Source organism: Anomaloglossus baeobatrachus, chromosome 1, assembly GCF_048569485.1.
Source record: "Anomaloglossus baeobatrachus isolate aAnoBae1 chromosome 1, aAnoBae1.hap1, whole genome shotgun sequence".
Taxonomy (NCBI): domain Eukaryota; kingdom Metazoa; phylum Chordata; class Amphibia; order Anura; family Aromobatidae; genus Anomaloglossus; species Anomaloglossus baeobatrachus.
The window spans coordinates 200,058,032-200,076,574 of NC_134353.1; the positions used below are offsets into that span (position 1 = coordinate 200,058,032).

At 53.1% G+C, this 18,543-nt stretch overlaps 1 protein-coding gene across 1 annotated transcript in view; it reads right to left on the minus strand.

The window, feature by feature from the left end:
* The window catches only part of LOC142310199 (uncharacterized), a 140,525-nt gene that overhangs the window by 102,102 nt on the left and 19,880 nt on the right, over positions 1 to 18,543 (minus strand). Inside the window, exons 5-6 of the mRNA XM_075347688.1 lie at positions 12,784 to 12,914; positions 4,657 to 4,745 (exon numbers count right to left, since the gene is read on the minus strand). Coding sequence (XP_075203803.1) covers positions 4,657 to 4,745; positions 12,784 to 12,914 — 220 coding nt within the window. The remainder of the gene's footprint in view (positions 1 to 4,656; positions 4,746 to 12,783; positions 12,915 to 18,543) is intronic.

Consider the following 18,543-nt stretch of genomic DNA (forward strand, 5'->3'; position numbering starts at 1 on the left):
CCCCCAGGGCCTCCATGTGTCATGCAGCCAGCCACCCCAGGGCCTCCATGTGTCATGCAGCCAGCCCCCCCAGGTGTCATGCAGCCAGCCCCCCCAGGGCCTCCATGTGTCATGCAGCCATCCCCCCCAGGGCCTCCATGTGTCATGCAGCCAGCTTCCCCAGGGCCTCCATGTGTCATGCAGCCAGCCCCCCCAGGGCCTCCCTGTGTCATGCAGCCAGCCCCCCCAGGGCCTCCCTGTGTCATGCAGCCAGCCCCCAGGGCCTCCATGTGTCATGCAGCCAGCCCCCCCAGGGCCTCCATGTGTCATGCAGCCACCCCCCCCAGGGCCTCCATGTGTCATGCAGCCAGCTCCCCCAGGGCCTCCATGTGTCATGCAGCCAGCCCCCCCCAGGTGTCATGCAGCCAGCCCCCCCAGGGCCTCCATGTGTCATGCAGCCAGCCCCCCCAGGGCCTCCATGTGTCATGCAGCCAGCCCCCAGGGCTTCTATGTGTAATGCAGCCTGCCAGCCAGCCCCACCAGGGCCTCCATGTATCATGCAGGCAGCTTCCCCGGGCCTATATGTGTCATGCAGCCAGCCCCCCCCCAGGTGTCATGCAGCCAGCCCCCCCAGGGCCTCCATGTGTCATGCAGCCAGCCCCCCCAGGGCCTCCATGTGTCATACAGCCAGCCCCCCCAGGGCCTCCATGTGTCATGCAGCCAGCCCTCAGGGCTTCTATGTGTAATGCAGCCTGCCAGCCAGCCCCACCAGGGCCTCCATGTATCATGCAGGCAGTTTCCCCGGGCCTATATGTGTCATGCAGCCAGCCCCCCCCCCAGGTGTCATGCAGCCAGCCCCCCCCAGGTGTCATGCAGCCAGCCCCCCCAGGGCCTCCATGTGTCATGCAGCCAGCCCCCCCAGGGCCTCCATGTGTCATGCAGCCAGCCGCCAGGGCTTCTATGTGTAATGCTGCCAGCCTCCAGGGCTTCTATATGTAATGCAGCCTGCCAGCCAGCCCCACCAGGGCCTCCATGTATCATGCAGGCAGTTTCCCCGGGCCTATATGTGTCATGCAGCCAGCCCCCCCCCAGGTGTCATGCAGCCAGCCCCCCCAGGGCCTCCATGTGTCATGCAGCCAGCCCCCCCAGGGCCTCCATGTGTCATGCAGCCAGCCCCCCCAGGGCCTCCATGTGTCATGCAGCCAGCCCCCAGGGCTTCTATGTGTAATGCTGCCAGCCCCCAGGGCTTCTATGTGTAATGCAGCCTGCCAGCCAGCCCCACCAGGGCCTCCATGTATCATGCAGGCAGTTTCCCCGGGCCTATATGTGTCATGCAGCCAGCCCCCCCCAGGTGTCATGCAGCCAGCCCCCCCAGGGCCTCCATGTGTCATGCAGCCAGCCCCCCCAGGGCCTCCATGTGTCATGCAGCCAGCCCCCCCAGGGCCTCCATGTGTCATGCAGCCAGCCCCCAGGGCTTCTATGTGTAATGCAGCCTGCCAGCCAGCCCCACCAGGGCCTCCATGTATCATGCAGGCAGCTTCCCCGGGCCTATATGTGTCATGCAGCCAGCAAAATAAAAAAACAAGTACCTCTCAGCTCCATCTGAGCCCTGCGACTGCGGTAGTTATGCCCCTGCCCCCATATCACACACCCTGCTCCCTATACAGCCTGCACCCCCATATCACACACACTACACCCCCATATCACACACACCCTGACCCACATATCTCACCCTGCCCGTACCCCAACTTACCCCTCTCAAACACTCTGCACCCTTCACATGCTTCTGTCACAGTCTGCAGCCCTCATATCCCCCTCACCCTGCAGCCTCTCCCCTCATGTCCCCTCTTTTCTCATTACCACTCATGTGTTCGAAGTATCTTCTCCTGCTTTCTCCCCGGCATCCTGTGTCTCCTCCCACACAGTCACATGGGCGTGACATCATCGCAGGTCCTGGTAGGGATGGTTTTCGTCTGCCGTGCAGGAGCACATCTCCTCTGCAGCAGGTCAGGAACGCCTGGTGGCCTCTCCAGGTCAGGGGCCCCTCTGCCCCCCTGCAGACACTGGGCCCCCCTGACTCACAGGCCGGCCCCCTAACGGTCGCACAGTCGGCCACTACATAGTGGCACTACACATAGGGGCCCGGCAGCCGGCTCTGCAGAGCGGCTGCCGGGCCCCTATAACCCTGCGGGCCCGGTCGCAGTGGCGACCTCTGCGACCGCGATCGTTACGCCCCTGGGTCCATAGCATTACTGGGCCGAAGAGAGTTTAAAGGAACTCCATTAGCAGGTTTCTGATCTGAATCACAGCAGAAAAAGAATCAAGCTCCATGGAAAAAAAATTAAAACCTTTTGTTGGTAACGTTGATAAAATCCATGCTCCAAGCTTCAAACGTGCATAAAAAGCCTTTTCAATTCAAATGAAGAGCATGCTAAAAACTGTGAGCTAGCACGGCCATCAATCCTACATTACCAATAAAAGGTTCATTTATCACGTGGAGCAGGATTTTTTCTGCTGTGATTCTACTTTGTCCTGGCTAGACGCTTCTCCATGCTCAGGATAACAGTGGAAGATTTATTGCGGTGAGGTGGTTTTTCTTTTATTTTCAATGTAATCTGAAGACAGCATGCTGCAAGAGTTAAAACAGACCATTCAGCACTGCGTCTCTGATCTCAAAGTGTGATTTTGTTTACTTGCAATGTTAGTTTAAGCCTGTTTGCTTTATGATTAGTGGGTCTGAGCAGCGCATGAGCTGTGGTCCGACTTCGCCCCTTCTGTGATTAGCAGCTTCTGTCAATGGAAATGTCCACTGGAAGCCTGGTGTGGGCGGAGCAGCTCTTCCAGCACTGCTACATGCAAAATCTAAATTCTAGGCTTCTGTCAGCACGGCTGCACCAAATAATCTAAGTGATAAATCGTTGAACTCAGGGCCTCTTTGTCTTCATTATCCTGCTCTCAGATGAGGTAGCAAAAACCTACTGACAGATTTCCTTATGGCCTAAGGCTATGTGCGCACGCTTCGGATTTACCATGGATTTGCCGCGGATTTGCTGCAGAAAATCTGTCTAACATTTCTGCAGTCATTCCCCAGAAAAACCTATGGATATAAAAAAAATGCTGTGCGCACACTGCATTTTCTTATACCTGTGGAATTACCCGCGGAATTTCCGCTGCGGAATTAATGTGCATGTCACTTCTTTTCTGCAGATAATGGTAAAAAAACGCAGGGACGTACCCGCAGAAAAACTGCACCCGCATTTTTGCCACAATTTGACGCGTTTTTGTCGCGGGTGCAGTATTCAGCCACAGGGTGTGGATTTTTCTTAAGAAAAGTCAATTTTCTAGTGCGCACACAATAGCCTAAAGTGTGCTTTACACGCTGCGACATCGCTACCGATATATCGTCAGGGTCACGTCGATAGTGACGCACATCCGGCGCAGTTAGTGACATCGCAGCGTGTGACACCAAGGAGCGACGATCAACGATTGCAAAATCGTTAAAAAACGGTGATCGTTGACATGTCGCTCCTTTCCTTAATATTGCTGCCGCCACAGGAACGATGTTGTTAGTCGTTCCTGCGGCAGCACACATCGCTATGTGTGACACCGCAGGAATGACGAACATCTCCTTACCTGCGTCCCCCGGCAATGCGGCAGGAAGGAGATGGGCGAGATGTTACGTCCCGCTCATTTCCGCCCCTCCGCTTCTATTGGCCGGCCGCTTAGTGACGCCGCAGTGACGTCGCTATGACGCCGAACGCCCCTCCCCGTTGAACGAGGGATTGTTCGGCGGTCACAGCAACGTCGCTGACAATGTATGTGCGTGTGACGCTGCCGTAGCGATAATGTTCACTACGGCAGCAATCACCAAATGTCGCACGAACAACGGGGGCGGGTGCTATCGCGCTCGACAACACTGGCGATGTCGCAGCGTGTAAAGCACCCTTAAGTGTGTAATGTTTAACTGCTTTTTGACTGGGTAATTTAGTTTTTTCTTTTTCTTTTTTTTTTTCTTCTTCCCATTTTCCAAGAGCTATAAAACTTTTTATTATTAAAGCCACATAGTCATATTAGGGCATTTTGTTTGCAGTTGTAGTTTTCAATGACACTTTTCATTTTACCATTCGATATACTGGAAAATGGAAGCAAAAATTAAATAGCAGGAACTCACTATTGCCCCTGCCATTACTGGTAGGTGTCATCTGTGTATCATAACCAGCATCACTTGACTATGGTGCAAGATTACTCTATACACAGGGACCAGAAAAATGACATATCAATAGGGACAGGGTATGGAATAGTTTATAATAAAACCTAATTCTTGTGTTACTGTAAGGGTTCATTTTGTCAGGAGACACAAGCTTAGCAGGAAGATGTCTTTAAAGGTCTTGGAGACATCTTCTTTCTTAAAAAAATAAATTAAATGGACCCCATTTATAAATGGTAATTGGAAAGGATGGAAAATAGACTCCGAGTTCCGGAACCCTTTAAGTAAGAGCTGAAGAGCCCCATCCCAAAATGATATGTTTATTAGATTCAGATATGATTACTTTTCTGTTATACAAGTTTATTGATTGGTTGGTTATTGCTAAAGCCAAATATACTGAGCAGTGTTTGATTATTTATTGTGCCAATTTCTTCAACCTTATCCTATACAGAATGATAAGAATGACCTACCCCAGGTAAGCATTCATGCTCTGAACATGCTCAGGAAAAGGCTTCCCACTGTCCATATCAGTGATCCCAGCCTCTTTAAATGCATCTTTCTGGAAAAGAATGCACAACATAGCAAAACGATTTATCAAAATAGCAATCATAATGGTAAACAATATTGTAGAAGATTCATTTTTAAGACCATCATATGGAATACGATCACATGAAGGTTCAGCTCTCCATTGATGTGCTTTGTGGTCATAAGTCAATGGAGAGGAGCTCAGTAAGAGACAGCAATGGTTACAATTTTCCAATTACAATACGGTAATAGATTACGGTTTAGGTAGGCCGGCTCCAGACAGATGGGTTCCATAGTCGGTATATGAACCTCAATGTTCGGACTGACCTTGTATACACGAGGCTATAAAGGTCAGGAGACGGGTAGTCAGTCTGGGTACTGTAGTACTTCTATAGACTGAACTCCAGCTGTCTGATTGGGCCTAAATCTCATTCTGCAGTCAGAAGGGAGAATCAAACAGCCTAAAAAGCCAAATAATGCAAAGAACTTTAATGAAACAGTTGCAGAAAATATTTTTAGGCCAAAACACATGTATTTAAAGAAGCATTCACAATTTCTTTTTCTCTAAATCTGTATGTAATGTAGTATGTGTTAATATAGTTACCTAGGAGCGTCTTCGCGGGTTTCTAGTGCTGCTCTAATCCTCGTCTCACTCACATGACTAAAAATCACACTCATCAGATCACACTTGAGTTTATGGGTTAACTGCTTCTACAATGTACCTTTTTCGGATTGTAAGACACTTTATTTCCCCAAAAACTGGGAATAAAACGGGGGTGCGTCTTACAAAACGGATATGGCTTACTGGGGCGGCAATGGTGGAACGGGGTCATAGAAGGCAGCGTCGGAGGGCTCAGAGAAGCAATGAAGCAACTCAGGAGGGTCACAGGATGGGCTCAGTGGTGTCACGGTGGCGGGCACCATTGACCTGCCGGCGGGCTGTGGGGGGCATAGGATAGGGTGTCTTGGCGGCGGGTGCATCGACCTCAATGACGGCTCCATTTTATCGCCTGCGGTTAAAGCGATGGACTTCAAGAAAATGGCCGCGGAAGTGGCGCGTGCGCAGATTGATGAGATCAACAAGAAATTGGACACGGAGTCCTATCTGCGCAAGCGTCGCCTCCGCGGCCATTTTCCTGAAGTCCATCTCATCAACCGCCGGCGATTCAACGGAGCTCACAGTCAGATCAATGGCACCCGCCACAGAGACACCCAGTCCTGTGACCCTCCACTGCAGTAACACCGCCAGCAGATCAATGGGGCCCGCCGTGAGATCCCCGCAGCTCACCGGCATATCAATAGCACACACCACCTCAACACCACCTGAGCCCGCAGTATCACCGACCCTCATGAGCCACAACACCCCCTCCTCTGAGTCCGCAGCATCGCTCTGCCTCCTTATGACCTTCCTGAGCCGATCCACCACCGCCGCTCCTCACTGGTGAGCAATAGGATTAAGATGCACTAAGATTATAAGACGGACCCTCATTTTAACATTAAAAAGAAGGATTTTTGTGTACTCACCGTAAAATCTCTTTCTCTGAGTCTTCATTGGGGGACACAGGACCATGGGTTATGCTGCTGTCACTAGGAGGCTGACACTAAGTAAACAGAAAAAGTTAGCTCCTCCCCAGCAGTATAACCCCTGAGCCGGAGGCGGGCTCAATCAGTTTAGTGCACAAGCAGTAGGAGGAGAACCAAACAATCCTGAATAAAACAAGGTAAGAAACTATGACGATCATTCGTGTGACCAGTGACCTGGGAATACAGGCACTGGGGCAACAGGCATGTCCTATATAACAAAAAACACAAGCAGGGTGGGTGCTGTGTCCCCCAATGAAGACTCAGAGAAAGAGATTTTACGGTGAGTACACAAAAATCCTTCTTTCTCTATCGTTTCATTGGGGGACACAGGACCATGGGACGTCCAAAAGCAGTCCCTGGGTGGGAAGAAAAACCGCCACCAGAGTGGGCTTGACCCAGACCTACAAGCGCCTAATGTTGTAACAGGTGTGCCAATGCCACCCGCAAACCCTACGCCAAGACTGGCCTCTGCCAAAGCTTGGGTGTGAACCTGGTAGAAAATAGTCAAGGTATGCTAGCTAGAGCGGGTGGCGGACCAGGGGACCTGGTCGATCTACGACTGGAGTCCAATCGTTCGAGGGTGCCCCCTTGCCCGGTAGACCGCGGCGGAAGTCCGTCCTTCATGCGATAGTCTACACATATGGAGGAAAGGATCCATGTGAAATTCTGGCCCTTGGCGCCGGCACACGCTTCTTGGGCAAGGGTGAAAGAATGTATTGACGGTCGGCGTAACCGAAAGATGGTGTCCTGCAGACACGAAAAACTGAGGGCTTGCACCAGCCCTGGAACGAACTATGCCCCTTTTTGGCTGAGAGAGGAGCCTAGAACCGAAAGACCGAAACCCAAAGTCCTCTGCTGGAAGGAACAGCGAGGTGTCTTGGACAGAAACGAAAGGTTCTGGCTGGAGCCCCCCCTTGTCCTGTTGGCGGAGCCGGAAAGTGGGGAAAAAACGACGAGAGGGCTGACCGCTCTGATGCCGTCTGTAACAACCCGATGGCCACGAGGAGCCCACCTATCAAAACAGGTGGTAGCAGGGAAAAAAGGGGAACCTTGAGCGAACCCATCACTGGATTCAGGTCCCACATTTCTAGTGAACGATGAAATAAAATCTTCGAGGAAAACTTGATTCCCGGCCCTCTTCAATATCTGCCATCATCTTGCCCACCGTCCTGACGAGCCAGCATCCGGGATCCCCTGATGAGGCCATGTAACTTGGGACTTCTGAGCCCTGGTAGAATAGAGGGGCCCCGACACGGAAGAATTTTTGCGGTCTGGAAGGGGCCACGGGGCATTCGCGAGGAGATGAGTAAAATATGTGAAACTATGCTCGCCTGGGTCACTCCCGATCTATCGCTTGCCTTGGTCCATCTTGAGAACCCTTGAGATCATAGGAAGCCGCGGGCAGATGCACGAGAGCCTGAACAGGCTACACGACCGGACTAGGGCGTCGACATCTAGTCCGGAGCAGGTGCATACTCTAAGCACCCTTGACTGAGATTTGGATCGGAAGGCCAAAAATGGTCCACGACCAGAGGTCTTCCTTCGCCAGAGATCTGGCTGGTGATTTCCGCGTTGGAGCCCTGTACCTACGCGAGGTCCATCCTACCGCGGACATCGGCCGTCCAAACGTCCCCGCTAGGGATGTGCTGCCGAGATTAGCGAGTGAAGGGACCCGTCCCAGAGCAAGATCTTCTTGGCCTCTTCCCTTGCCATGACACTCACTGCATCTTCCTGGTGGATGATGTAATCACCGCTGACTGGGCTAACCAGCTGCCTCTGAAGTCCGGAATGTTGAAGGAGAGACGACGCTCTAGGAGTGTCCCTCGGGACCCTGCCGAGGAATGGTGGGATAGCATACCCTAGCACGGGAGGCTGGTGACGGTTGATAATAAGCTCCAGAGGAGGGAAGGAAGCTTCCCAGGGATGGTTGCGAAGACTGGTCCGCTAGGAGGGGATTGACGGGTCACCCGCGAAGACGGAACCTTCCTGTCTCCGTTCCTCAGCGTGCTCCATTGGAGAGTCCGGGATGAAATCTGGTATGTGCACCGTCGCTACCACCGCCACAGGCTGTGAAGGAGCCAAAAAACCGAAGGGAAGAAACGGGCACGGGAGGCAAAAAGCACGTGGGGCTCTGTGTCAGGAGTGAAAAAACTACTCCTGCGTGAGAAGTAGCCAGCCTTGAACGGCTCGAATACTGTGCCTGAGGGATGATGGACCGGACCGGGCCCGGTCTGGGAGGGCTCCATCCGGTAACTCAGCTACCCTAGTAGCAAGGAAGGGGTAGCTTCCTAGAGGGTGATGATGGTCTGAGCCTCAAGGCGATGGTTCTTGAATGGAGACTCTGGGCCTCCCGGTCGTTTCTGGGCGGAGAAAGCCTAGCAGCTCTGCAGAGTAGAATACGTAGGGACAGTGATCCCTGTAAGCGTTTTTAGAAAGGCTGGAGAGGACCGCAGCCATGCCAGGCGGAGATGGCTGTTGTAGGGATAAAGGCTTCCAGACGGGTTTGCGTGAGGGAACGAAACCTGGTGCATCAGGGCCGATGCCGGGAAGGGGATATACCCTTCTCTTACGTAGCCTAGGGGGGAGAGTAGCCTACCCTGACGTAGCCTAGGGATAAACTAGACTCGACCTATCTCCGAAAGGGCGTTCCCGAAAGTCGGAAAAAAAGTCAGGGACTTCCTAGATGTCGAATCTGCGTTCCTGATCCCGAGTCAGAGGTCTCGATGGTGGGAACACTGATGCTAGAGGTTCAGGCCGGGTAGCGGCAGACATCAGGTTTGTGAAAAGAGGGTACTCACTCAAGAGGAGACCCAGCCCTGGGTCGGCATAGGTGGGACGTGGACCGCTGCGTATGGTGTCCGTGAAGTCCCTGCGGAGCGGCACGATAGTGACGAGAAGCCCGGAGGAACCCAGGCGGGTCGCATAAAGGGTAGCGTGCCGCTTCCTTTCGGAGCCCCCTTCGAGAAGGGGCAAGACAAATAAACGGACTTACCACTGGGAAAAATCACGTCCGGGGATTATCCATGATCACGCAGTCACCGTGCCAACTGGCTGTCCACTGAAAACAACCGTAGTGGTCCCCACCTTGCTTCCTGCAAAGAGGCATGCCCCCTTTCTCCAGAGCCCTTTGGGGGGATGAAATGACAATAACACGACTTACCACTGGTAAATGCCGTGTCTGGCTGCCGTCTGTGATCATTAGCGACTCCAGTATAGTGTGCCCCTTCTCTCCGAAATCGCCTTGGAGAAGGGAAAAAAGACAATGACAAGACTTACTGCTGGTCAACTCCGTGTCCGGTAGCTGTCTGTGAGCCCGCGGTAACTCAGCGAGCTCTGGATGCCGTCTGAGCACCTAAGGATCTGCTTCAAATGTCTAAAGGGAGACCTGCGTGCACGGAGAGAAGAGGGCTGTCCGCAGCCTTACGGCTTGACTCACCATTTTTAGCAGGCTATTCGTCATGCGCCAAGACATCTAGGTCCTGCTCGGAATCCAGCAGAGGTGGAAGCCTGGGCCATCACCCGAGATGTCGGAAGACTGCCAGAGGAAGGTCAGTCTGGACCTGGGGGATACGTGGAAACTGGGGAGCCACAAGGACGAGACCTGGTCCACTTCCAGCATAGAAGAAAAAAAGACCCTGGTACGGGACTCCCCTCCCCAAGGGGATTGCGCCAGTCCTATGGATGGTATGACCGAGCATCGGCCGGAGACGCGGCGCATGCGCACGAACCCGAGGGACGTAGCGAGGGGAGTTGTGGCCTGAGACAGGGCGTTACAAGCCGGCAGGGGTCAAAACAATCTGACATCTTCTTGAAACTAACTCACAAAAGAGGGGACCGAGTCTTGGGCTTACCGGCCCAAAATCACTAAAAAGTCGAGCTGGAAAACGCTATGTACTAAAAACGTGAAAGAAAAAACAAGTGCCCGCATAAGCAATGTAGGAGTCAATGTATGCAAGATCATGCACGTATCTATAATAAAAATCGATCCAATATAAAAAATATACACTACCAAAAAAGTGTGTTCTGTTTTTCCCCGAAAAAGGTTGCTACAGCCTCAGCAATCCGCAGACCGGGAGTCTGCCATAATCTTTTTTTTTTAAATAAAATGGACACTGAGGGAGCGGGAAAAAAATATCCCACACCCCCCTGATGATGCCTGGGGCAGAGCGGAGGGCGGAGAAGGAGAGGCCGGCGGCCAATAGCGCTGCGCAGGAGGCGGGCCTGGGACGCCGAGGACCAGGCCGAAGCCGGGGGCTAAATTTTGACGCTGCCTCGCGGCCGAGGCAGCGCCGGCGGCCCCGGCCGCGAGGCGGCGGCGTCGCGGCCTAGGACGCCGAGGACCCGGCCGAAGCCGGGGGCTAAATTTTGACGCTGCCTCGCGGCCGAGGCAGCGCCGGCGGCCCCGGCCGCGAGGCGGCGGCGTCGCGGCCTAGGACGCCGAGGATCCGGCCGAAGCCGGGGGCTAAATTTTGACGCTGCCTCGCGGCCAAGGCAGCGGCGGCGGCCCCGGCCGCGAGGCGGCGGCGTCGCGGCCTAGGACGCCGAGGACCCGGCCGAAGCCGGGGGCTAAATTTTGACGCTGCCTCGCGGCCGAGGCAGCGCCGGCGGCCCCGGCCGCGAGGCGGCGGCGTCGCGGCCTAGGACGCCGAGGACCCGGCCGAAGCCGGGGGTTAAATTATGACGCTGTCGCGCGGGCAGAGGCGGTGCCGGCGGATCCGGCCGCGAGGCGGCGGCGTCGCGGCCTAGAACGCCGAGGGCCCGGCCGACGCCGGGGGCTAAATTATGATGCTGCCGCGCGGGCAGAGGCAGCGCCCGCGGATCCGGCAGCAAAGCGGCGGCGGCGCAGCCTGGGACGCCCAGTACCAAGCCGAAGCCGGGGGCTAAATTTTTGACGCTGCCTCGCGGCCGAGGCAGCGCCGGCGGACCCGGCCGCGAGGCGGCGGCGTCGCGGCCTGGGCCGCCAAGGACCCGGCCGAAGCCGGGGGCTGAATTTGAGGCTGCCGCTCGGGCAGAGGCAGCGGACCCGGCCGCAAGGCGGCGGCGTCCCGGCGACTAGGCCCAGACCGGGGCCTAACATTTTTGCAGCCGCCCGAGGGGGAGAAGGTAGGAGATGGTGTCCTACCTGATCCTCGGCGCGCTCCAGAGTGCAGGCTGAGACTCTGCACATGCTCCTGTGTGCTCCGCTCGCAGAAGGGATGGCTGCGGGCACCAGGGAACGCTGAAGAAAGCAGGGAGGTGGACCTGGTGGGGGATAGAAACCCCTAAAAACGTAGCAGCGCTGCGGGCCCCATCCAGATCGAGACGCGCTGTGGTCCAGTCCCTATTTGCCTAGCCCCTTGCGCCCTTTGGGGTGATACCGCAGAGCGGATAGGGGTGCCCAGGAAGATTCTGCCCCGCACGAACACACCAGGGATTGGTACCGCGGGAATGGACGGGGGCGAGGGCCCGAAGACTCAAACCTCTGCGACCCTAGGGAGTGGTACCCACCGGGCTGCGAGAGCTGAGGAAGATAAGTACGATACCTGCAGAAACAGAAAAGTACCACAGATGAGAGCGACGAGCGTCGCCGAGAAAAAATGAAAAAATACGCAAAAAAATCAAGTGGCTGAAAGGGGCCCAGTCGGCCCACATCAGCCTCCTACGACACTAAGCAAAAAACTGATTGAGCCCGCCTCCGGCTCAGGGGTTATACTGCTGGGGAGGAGCTAACTTTTTCTGTTTACTTAGTGTCAGCCTCCTAGTGACAGCAGCATAACCCATGGTCCTGTGTCCCCCAATGAAACGATAGAGAAATGATCTTTTCCTATTTTTCTCCTCTAAATTTGGGGTGCGTCTTATAATCCGGTGCGTCTTATAAAACAAAAAAAAATACGGTAAATCTATGAAGCATCTGACACGCCATAGATTTACAGTATAAAAGTGACTTCTGGTTTAAAATAAACTCCAGGGTGATCTGGCATAGAAGTCACATAAGTGAGAAGATGACTGGACCGGTGCTGGTTACCGGGAAGGCGGCAATCGGCCAGTATATTATTGTACTTACATAACACAGGTTTAAAGGGGTTGCTCTGGTTTGGCACAAAAGTCTGCAGTCACTATGTGAGGATTCTCCGATGCCAGCAGTCATGTGAATGCAAATAAGTGATAAGCACATTCTGGGTCACATTCCTACTAGACGTGCGCGGCCTCGCTGCCTCAATACCAGTGAACTACTGAGCAAAGTTGCACACGTCTAGTCGGAATGTGTCCAAAGTATTCACATTGCATACTTTTGGTCACATGACCGCCCAGTCTCGCTGCTGGGACAAGAGAATTCCTACAAAGTGCACTGAGTGACTGCAGACTTTTGTTCCAAAGTAGATGACCCATTTAACAAATTTCTTAGGTGTGTTTCTTTATGTAAAAAAAAAAAAAAAAAAATACACTGAAGTGGTCTATAGCCTTTAACATACATATGACTCTGCTTTTACAGAATTATAGAAGCTTACTTGTTTTATCAAGTCGTCTCCAGACACAACGACAATTTTTAAATCAAGCCCATTTTTCGTCACAATTTCATTCAAAGCAGCAGCGCAAGCAAGAGGGTTTGTACCTCCTGCATTACTGACAACACGAATGCCTAGAAAAATAAAATAATCACATTATTAAAGGGGTTACCCACTACTCAACAATACCTTCTCCATCCCGATATTTCCTTCCAACAAAACAACACCTAAACTGACCTCTTGTGCTGGAGCCGTTCCAGCGGTTTTAGCACTGCCTCTCCTGAGGATAGCGTGACATTATGTCACGAGATTCCTGTAGCCAATCAGTTCACTCTTCCCTCCTTCGAACAAATCAACGCATCCAGAGAAAGTAGAGTGAGAGAAGCTCTTACTTCACTTCCTGCAGATGTCTTGATTTGTCCAAAGACAGGCATAGCGAAGCCAGCACTTATTAGCTGCAAGGATTTCACGACATATTGGGATTGTCCATTACTTGGATAATTTCTTTTAAGACAGGGTTATCCAACTAGAGGATAACCTCTTTACTTAGAATGCTCTGAAAAATTATGAAATTTCTCTTTTTTTACATTTCTGCTTGCGGCCGGTGAATGGAAACATCATTGCTACTCCTTATTAGAAAAAAGGAGATTTTACTCATTAAAAACGACAAAACTTAAGTGATTGAAAATAGTACCATAAAATATCACTATAAAAATAAAGGAAAGAGGTAACGCAAAGAAAAAAAAAAAACAAAAAAACAGATCATGTGGCTCTACTGTCCATAAATGTAAAAACTACATGACTATTGCAATTGTAAAGCTAAAATATAAATCCAAAATACATTTTATATATATATATATATATATATATATATATATATATATATATATATATATGTCCAACAATGTAGACCAGCTCACTCCTGTGAATCACCTGGATCCTCAGCTGACCTGGTTAACTCCGTTGTGCCCGGATCAGGACGTAGGAGTCCATCCATACAAATGTGAACAACGACAAGGCAGAGTCCAGCAATAACGTGAGCAATCCAGGATGCTGTTAAAAATTTTTTTCCTTCTTTTTATTCATAAATTCATTAAAATATAATGGTCCAAGCAATTCAGAACAGCATTATCGCAGGAAAATAGCGCATATAGGACTACGCGTTTCAGCGGTAAAATCCGCCTTTTTCACGGTCCAGATTCCAGATCGGTAAAATCCGCTGAAACGCGTAGTCCTATCTGCGCTATTTTCCTGCGATAATGCTGTTCTGAATTGCTTGGACCATTATATTTTAATGAATTTATGAATAAAAAGAAGGAAAAAATTTTTTAACAGCATCCTGGATTGCTCACGTTATTGCTGGACTCTGCCTTGTCGATGTTCATATATTATATAAAAAAAAAAATTAAATTCACCTCTCGGTAATCGGTAATGAAGTGCAATGTAAATGCCACAAAATTCAAGTAATAAACAGGACTATTGTTTGCTAATCCATGTGGGAAATAGTAAGGTGCTTAGTGCGACAGCGAGGTAATTGTATAATATGGAAGAAAATACCAAACACATATCACAGAATCAAATGTACATACAGTACCACTGTTTATTAATCCATATGGGAAAATAATAAGGTGCTTACTGCAAATATATGGATAGTATCAGGGCTGTATTTTGCCTTCGTGCTGCCCTAGGCACTTTAAGTGGTCGCGCCCCTTAGTGACAACGTAACACTGAGTTTTCGCACACGACATCTGTTTAAGGCAGATCTACTCTGTAAAACACTGAAAAAGTATCAATGAGAAACGAAGGGCACTAACCCCCCCCCCCCCAATGGGGATCACCACAGGCACATCAAAACATAGCATGAAAATAAAATATTCCCACCACACCGTCCCCACTTATATACTGTGACTGTCACACTGCCCCTAATAAACTACACACTGCCCTCCCTTATAAATTATACCCACCACACCTTCCTCAATTATGAAATATGATCTGTACATTGACCTCACATCATGTTGCCCCCTCCTCACAATGTCCCATGCATGCTGCCCCCTCCTCACAATGTCCCATGCATGCTGCCCCCTCCTCACAATGTCCCATGCATGCTGCCCCCTCCTCACAATGTCCCATGCATACTGCCCCCTCCTCACAATGTCCCATGCATACTGCCCCCTCCTCACAATGTCCCATGCATGCTGCCCCCTCCTCACAATGTCCCATGCATGCTGCCCCCTCCTCACAATGTCCCATGCATGCTGCCCCTCTCCATGAGCTCCTAATGCTGCCTTCCTCTTTTCCATAATGACACCTCCATGCTGCCCCATTCATCATACTAAGACCACCACACTAACGCTTATGCTCAGACACCCCCCCCACACACACACACACACTACCCCACTCTTGATATTGACTCCCCTACATTGCTCCACTCCATACTGAGCCCACACATGCTGCCCCTTCTCCATAATGAGCTCCCAATGCTGCCACCCTCTCATTCTGAGTCCTTACACTTCCCCCATCGATTTTGTCATTGCACTATCCCTCAACCCTTGTCCTCTGTCTCTAGCATTGGCCCCTCTCTCCCATTCCCCCAGCAGCAGCCTCTCTCCCCCGCCTTCAGCAGCAGCCTCTCCCCCAGCATCAGCCTCTCTTCCCCTGCCCCCCCAGCATCAACCTCTCTCCCCCCAGCGTCCCCCAGCATCGGCCTCTCTCCCCCCAGCCTCCCCCAGTTTCAGCCTCTCTCCCCCAGCTTTCCCCAGCATCAGCCTCTCTTCCCCAGCATCAGCCTCTCTCCCCCAGCTTCCCCCAGCATCAGCCTCTCTCCCCCAGCTTTCCCCAGCATCAGCCTCTCTCCCCCAGCTTTCCCCAGCATCAGCCTCTCTCCCCCAGCCTCCCCTAGCATCAGCCTCTCTCCTCCCAGCCTCCCCCCTCCCAGCCTCTCCTAGCATCAGCCTCCCCCAGCATCAGCCTCTGTCCTCCCAGCCTCCCCCAGCATCAGCCTCCCCCAGCATCAGCCTCTCTTCTCCCAGCCTCCCCCAGCATCAGCCTCTCTCCTCCCAGCCTCCCTCAGCATCAGCTTCCCCCTCCCAGCCTCCCCCAGCATCAGCCTCCCCCAGCATCAGCCTCTCTCCTCCCAGCCTCCCCCAGCTTCAGCCTCCCTCAGCATCAGCCTCCCTCCTCCCAGCGTCCCCCAGCATCAGCCTCTCTCCCACCAGCCTCCCCCAGTTTCAGCCTCTCTCCCCCAGCTTTCCCCAGCATCAGCCTCTCTCCCCCAGCATCAGCCTCTCTCCCCCAGCTTCCCCCAGCATCAGCCTCTCTCCCCCAGCTTTCCCCAGCATCAGCCTCTCTCCCCCAGCTTTCCCCAGCATCAGCCTCTCTCCCCCAGCCTCCCCTAGCATCAGCCTCTCTCCTCCCAGCCTCCCCCCTCCCAGCCTCTCCCAGCATCAGCCTCCCCCAGCATCAGCCTCTGTCCTCCCAGCCTCCCCCAGCATCAGCCTCCCCCAGCATCAGCCTCTCTTCTCCCAGCCTCCCCCAGCATCAGCCTCTCTCCTCCCAGCCTCCCTCAGCATCAGCCTCCCCCAGCATCAGCCTCCCCCAGCATCAGCCTCCCCCAGCATCAGCCTCTCTCCTCCCAGCCTCCCCCAGCATCAGCCTCCCTCAGCATCAGCCTCCCTCCTCCCAGCCTCCCCCAGCATCAGCCTCCCCCCTCCCAGCCTCCCCCAGCATCAGCCTCCCCCCCTTCTAGCCTCCCCCAGCATCAGCCTCCCTCAGCATCAGCCTCTCTCCTCCGAGCCTCCCGCAGCATCAGCCTCTCCCAGCATCAGCCTCCCTCAGCATCAGCCTCTTTCCTCCCAGCCTCCCCCAGTATCAGCCTCTCTCCTCCCAGCCTCTCCCAGCATCAGCCTTTCTCCTCCCAGCCTCCCCCAGCATCAGCCTCCCTCACCATCATTCTCCCTTCTCCCAGCCTCCCCCAGCATCAGCCGCTCTCCTCCCAGCCTCCCCCAGCATCAGCCTCCCTCCTCCCAGCCTCCCCCAGCATCAGCCTCTTTCCTCCCAGCCTCCCCCAGCATCAGGCTCTTTCCTCCCAGCCTCCCCCAGCATCAGCCTCTCTCCTCCAAGCCTCCCCCAGCATCAGCCTCTCTCCTCCCAGCCTCCCTCAGCGTCAGCCTCCCCCAGCATCAGCCTCCCCCTCTCAGCCTCCCCCAGCATCAGCCTCCCCCTCCCAGCCTCCCCCAGCATCAGCCTCCTCCCCTCCTAGCCTCCCCCAGCATCAGCCTCCCCCCCTCCTAGCCTCCCCCAGCATCAGGCTCTCTGCTCCAGGGCCCGCTGTCATCTTCCTGGCTCACATGAGTATCCTCTTCTGACACCGGCTTCCATCGCGGCGTCCTCTGCGGCGTCCTGCTGTGAGCTCTGCATGTGAAATCCACACAACATTGGACGCAGCACAGAGGAAGGAGCTGATTGGCGCACCTGCGACCCCGGAAGTGCAGGCGCCGGCAGTTCCGGGGTCAATCAGCTCTCTGTGCCCGACCGCCGCAGTTTGTCTGCATTCGCGTCTTAATTGATGCGGATACAAATAAATGGAGGTGCGCCTCTCCCCCCTCCCCCCTCCAAAAATACAGCGGATTTAATGGATATGTAAAAAAAAAATAAATTTTTTTTTTACTGCTAGAAGGTGCCTCCCCCCCGCATCCTGCCGCCCCAGGCACGGGACCACGGGTGCCTTATGGTAAATACGGCCCTGGATAGTATATCCTAAATAAGTATTACATATAAATGGCAAAAGGAGGTCAATTAAATTTAAGCTAAAATAGTAGGGCAGAACTGAGCAAAGCCCATTACGTATTATTCTGCATAAACCATCTGATAAACAAATACTTCTAATAAGGGGAATACATAAAGCAGTTGTGTAGAGACTCAGTTATAATTACCATAAACAGCTAATCAGCTAAGTGCACACAAGGTTTCACTAAGGCAGGGGTCAGGAACCTATGGCTCTTTCAATGTCTGCATCTGGCTCGCAGACAAAGCTTTAATAAAAAAATACCGCATTTTCCAATTTGTAAGGCGCACTCTCCCCCCCCCAAAAAATGGGGGAAAATGGGGGTGCATCTTACAAATCGCACATGGCTTATCGGGGCAGCAGTGGTGGCGCAGGGTCGGCGATACTGCGGGCTCATGGGCTATCGCAGCGACGAGACTGTAGTAGCCGACGGACTGCAGGCTGCTTTGAATCTCCCGCAGTTGATGAGATCGATTTCAACAAAATGGGCGTGAAGGTGGCGCATGCGCAGATAGGACTCCGCAGCTATTTTCTTGAAGTCCATCGTGTTAATCTGCGCACACACTGCGGCCATTTTCTTGAAGTCGATCTCGTCAACTGCAGGAGATTCACAGCAGCCCGTCGGCAGATCAACGGCACCCACCACCATGACACCCCACGAGCCCACAGCAGTATTGCTAACCCTCTTGAGCCGCGACACCCCCTCCTCCGTGCCCGCAGCATCGCCTACCCTGCCTCCTGGGGTCTTCTGTGGCGCTCCACCTTCGCCGCTGCCCCCTGGTGATTATGGCTCTTACGGAATTACATTTTAATATATGTGGCCTTCATGGCTCTCTCAGCCAAAAAGGTTCCAGACCCCTGCCCTAAGGATTAGTGATTTGTTCTGATAATAAAATGCTACTAAAGTTAAATTAATCTGACAATGGAAGAAAAGGTAGTGATAACAACAATTACTTGATTAAAGGGGTTGTCTGGTCTAA